Raw genomic sequence first — 3,751 nt, 5'->3', positions numbered from 1 at the left:
CATCTGCACTGTGTCAAATGTCTCCTTTAGGTGATAAAACGAGTCCACGGATTTATTGTAATGTTTTGATTTGTGAATGCCAGTTTAAATGTATTTAAACAACTTACTAAAAGACATTCTATGTTACTAAAATAACTATTCAAATTTAACTAAGAGAAAAAAAAAGGAGCTATTACCTGTCAGGATTTTTTGACAAACTAGCCCAGCTTTAATTTTAAACACAACACTAAATTTTAAGCTAGGGCACCTCAGTCATAAACACATATTCATACAGTATATTGAGATGTACTTTAGTGCGGTGAGCCAAACAGAGATTAAAAATGTACCAGCCTGAGCTCAACTCAGCTCCAACTTCAGAACTTTTTTCTGATGCTGTGAGAATACAGAAACAATTCTCAGCACTCTAAACAACACATTTGCATTCTCTCTCTCTTTTTTTTAATAATCACAGTTCAACTGAATTTTGAAGACCAGCCCAATATCTTTGGTGTTCAATGGATTTCAGATGAAACAGGAGAGAATCTATGATGCAAGTCAACGCAGAAGACTTGAAGAACAAAGCTCAGCTTTAAAAACATGGCTATTTTATAGAACACATGAAATGTGCTCTTCTGTTTGTAAAACAAGTAATATTGCAAGATGTAGGCATTTGGTTTGCTTGTCATCTCAAGTCTAAAATTGGTAGATATCTGCTACATTATTACATTCACAATCATTCAGCACCATTATTTGGCTTGTAAAAATGAATGGGCCCATTTTCCTAACAACAGTCTAAAACATGCAAACTACACATCTGTGAGCCGTGTACCTTCCAGCCTCTGGATCTTCGCTTTGACTGAAATGACCGCTTCAAAGGGCAACACGCGCAGCTCAAAACAAGTCCCTGTCAGGGTCTCTATGAAAAGCTCCATAGTGTCATAAAAGGGAAGCTTGTACTGAAAGGTTCCCACACTGTCGTCGTTGAAGAAAGGTGGCTCCTTCCTGTTAGTCATCTTGGCCGGTTGGGAAAGAGACTTTAGGAGGATGGTGAATTGAAGAGGCTGACCCAAGATGATAAAGAGGGGGACTGTTCACTCGCCGCAACAATGCCACACATCATGTAGGATGGCCTCAGCTGTAAGATACGACAAGGAAAAGCAAACAAAAGCAAATTACTGGTCTCTATAATTTGATGTCTTGAGGAAACAATGTCCTTCCTGGAAACTGAGCTGTTGAAATAGTGTTAAAAGTTGGTTTCGCATTTATTAGCTAAACTCACGCAGCAAAGTTATTTAGGATTTGTTCACACATTTAGTTGTTAATGTTTTTAAAACATATTAAAAAGACTGAATTATTTTCAAATTGTAACACTTGTAAAATCATGGTACATTTTGAGCAAACGCATGCAAATTTCTTATAAAACTTTCAGCACAGCATTAAGGGCCTTAGCTAAAATCTAAGATCAGGTGTGTTATACAAGCACATCATTGGTATAAAGTGTCCCGAGGATGGTCACAGTCTTAGACAAATCTTCTTGTATGTCACTTGACTTAAACGTGCTACACAGCATAAACTGTAAGAAGAGCAGGTCAGACTATCCACGCCAGCACCTGATGCGGGTTAGACTAAATTTATTAGGGATGCATGACAGGGCATTTTTGCTAACAACTAATTTTGTCTTACAGCTGATGCAGATAAGAAATACTGGATAGGATCATCAGGTCTCTTCTTTTGCCAATTTCAGATCTAGTCTCTGGCCGTATTGCAATTTATCAATTAAAAACAATACAACACACCTTGTTTATTTTTTTAAATAATGTGATTTAAGTAATTATCATTGTGTGTTCCCATACAATGGTGAAATTTGTGCTAGAGCTGCATTTAACCCATCAAACGTGAGATACACTCTAAGTGGAGCAGAGGGCAGCTACGTAAGCCTAGTTAAGGAGTAGGTGTCTTACTCAAGGACATGACAGGGAATCAAACCTGTGACTTTCCAGTCCCAAGTCTGCTGCCCTACCACTGCAGCACAGCCTGTCACAGGGCTGGATGATTTTAATCAGGTTTAAATACAGAAATTAGCCACACTGTGAAAATTAGCCATGTAAAAAGAAGTTTTAAAATACTATATCATAGCCTGAATCTTCTCAAATTAAGTGAAATAATCTGCCAGTGCAGTAAGACAATTACACTTGATAAGACTTCTTGAAACAAGGAAAACTGTCCAGGCTAACAGAATTAATAATCACATCTTATTTAGTATATCAGTAAAAAAAAGAAAAAAACCTTTAGGCTGGATATAATATTGTAAGACTTGGTTAGATGGGCAATTTTTACATGCACAAACATGCCTAGATTGATTTTTTTTCTCGGATAATACAAATATATTTCAAAGTGTTTAATGAGTCAATACAAATTATGTGCTGATAATGATGTGCAATTTTAAAATGAAACATTTAAAACTTGTGCAAATTATGTATTATGAAGCATCCAAGCATGTGTTTGTGCTGTACAGATGTATTTTTTTCTCTCACTTTAAGTAAACCAAGTCACAGAATAGTTATTGCAAACTAAAAATTTACTGCAGACTCAAACAACAATTACTGTCCATTTTATTACAAGGCTTGTGTAGCTTTACCACATATTTGTATTGACATTTTGAAACTACGATGTAATAAAACCATCAGCCAACATAATATTTTTGTAAGGATAACAATAGAAATTTGCTAAAATAAAGAGAAAAACAGCAACAGCGTATTATTGAAAAACACACACAAAATACTGAGAATAGTGCAGATTTGAGGGTGAACTGTTTTCATAAATTTTCTTACGGAATGAGCTAAAACAGAGAAGACCTCAGTGTTAATGCAGAACTAAGAATGAACTTACTGTGGAGGAACAAGGCCCGAGGTCCGAAGAAAGGGCTGCGACGGCAAGAGTCATTTATAAAAGAAAACCTTTGCACTCAAAGATTAAAACAACATCCACCAAATGCCTATAGTGCGGAGTATGTCCGCAGCAGAGCAGAATAAGCTACAGGCTAGGATACAAGGCTAACAACAGAGATGATGGAGTTCAGCAGCTTGCATTGTGATTTCGGAGCCCAGCGTTAGCTAGCACGGAAATTTATAAAACGCTATTCTTTTCTGTAGATATTTCTCTGCATTCCCGCTGTGTTTCTGTAAAAACACACTTACCAGTAGGCTAGCGACGCTTTCGTTGCCATGATGAGCCAACAACTCAAACAATGGCTTCCTTTCACAGCGGACGGCTAGCAGCTGCTAAGCTACATCCAATATAGCTTCAGCTCTCTCCGTCTTGCGCGGCCGTCGAGAAGGTAGCAAACCTAAACTAAGCGACATTACAGTTAACTGTAAAAGGTACTAAAGGGACAGACTAAACTAGTGACCTCTGTTAGCCGCCGTTGGCCCCTGGTCAGAGACATCTTTGTACTTGTCAAATAGCAACCGAACAACACCTTCATGACTCCAGTTTGATTGATTAACAAATGAACCAATAGAGAACGACGAGGTAGGCGGGACTTACTTCGGGCCATTATCATTTGGTCTTGTATGTGGAAAAAAACAAGATTTTGACCCAATTACTTGTAGCTTGTGTGTATTTTCATTATAAATTTCTGTTTGCACTTTAATAAGTTTTTGTTATCAAAATGAGTGGCTTTAATTTTTCATTCAAAATAGTTGTTTTACCTGTCAAGGGTCACAGAGAGAGAGAGAGAGAGAGAGAGAGAGAGAGAGAGAGAGAGAGAGAG

At 37.4% G+C, this 3,751-nt stretch overlaps 1 protein-coding gene across 2 annotated transcripts in view; it reads right to left on the bottom strand.

The window, feature by feature from the left end:
- Positions 1–3,487, bottom strand: part of zfand4 (zinc finger, AN1-type domain 4) — a 12,864-nt gene extending 9,377 nt beyond the window's left edge. Inside the window, exons 1-3 of one of the 2 annotated variants that reach the window (XM_014024811.1) lie at positions 3,177–3,487; positions 2,869–2,903; positions 809–1,114 (exon numbers count right to left, since the gene is read on the bottom strand). In XM_014024811.1, the coding sequence (XP_013880265.1) occupies positions 809–992 (184 nt within the window). In that variant the 5' untranslated portion in view covers positions 993–1,114; positions 2,869–2,903; positions 3,177–3,487. The remainder of the gene's footprint in view (positions 1–808; positions 1,115–2,868; positions 2,904–3,176) is intronic. The other variant, XM_014024736.1, reaches the window with a different exon arrangement.
- Positions 3,488–3,751: the final 264 nt, after the last annotated feature.

The sequence above is a fragment of the Austrofundulus limnaeus genome, unplaced genomic scaffold, assembly GCF_001266775.1.
Source record: "Austrofundulus limnaeus strain Quisiro unplaced genomic scaffold, Austrofundulus_limnaeus-1.0 Scaffold0, whole genome shotgun sequence".
Classification (NCBI taxonomy): Eukaryota; Metazoa; Chordata; class Actinopteri; order Cyprinodontiformes; family Rivulidae; genus Austrofundulus; species Austrofundulus limnaeus.
The sequence above is the reverse complement of the archived record's forward strand: the minus strand, read 5'-3'. Positions and strand labels throughout refer to the sequence as shown.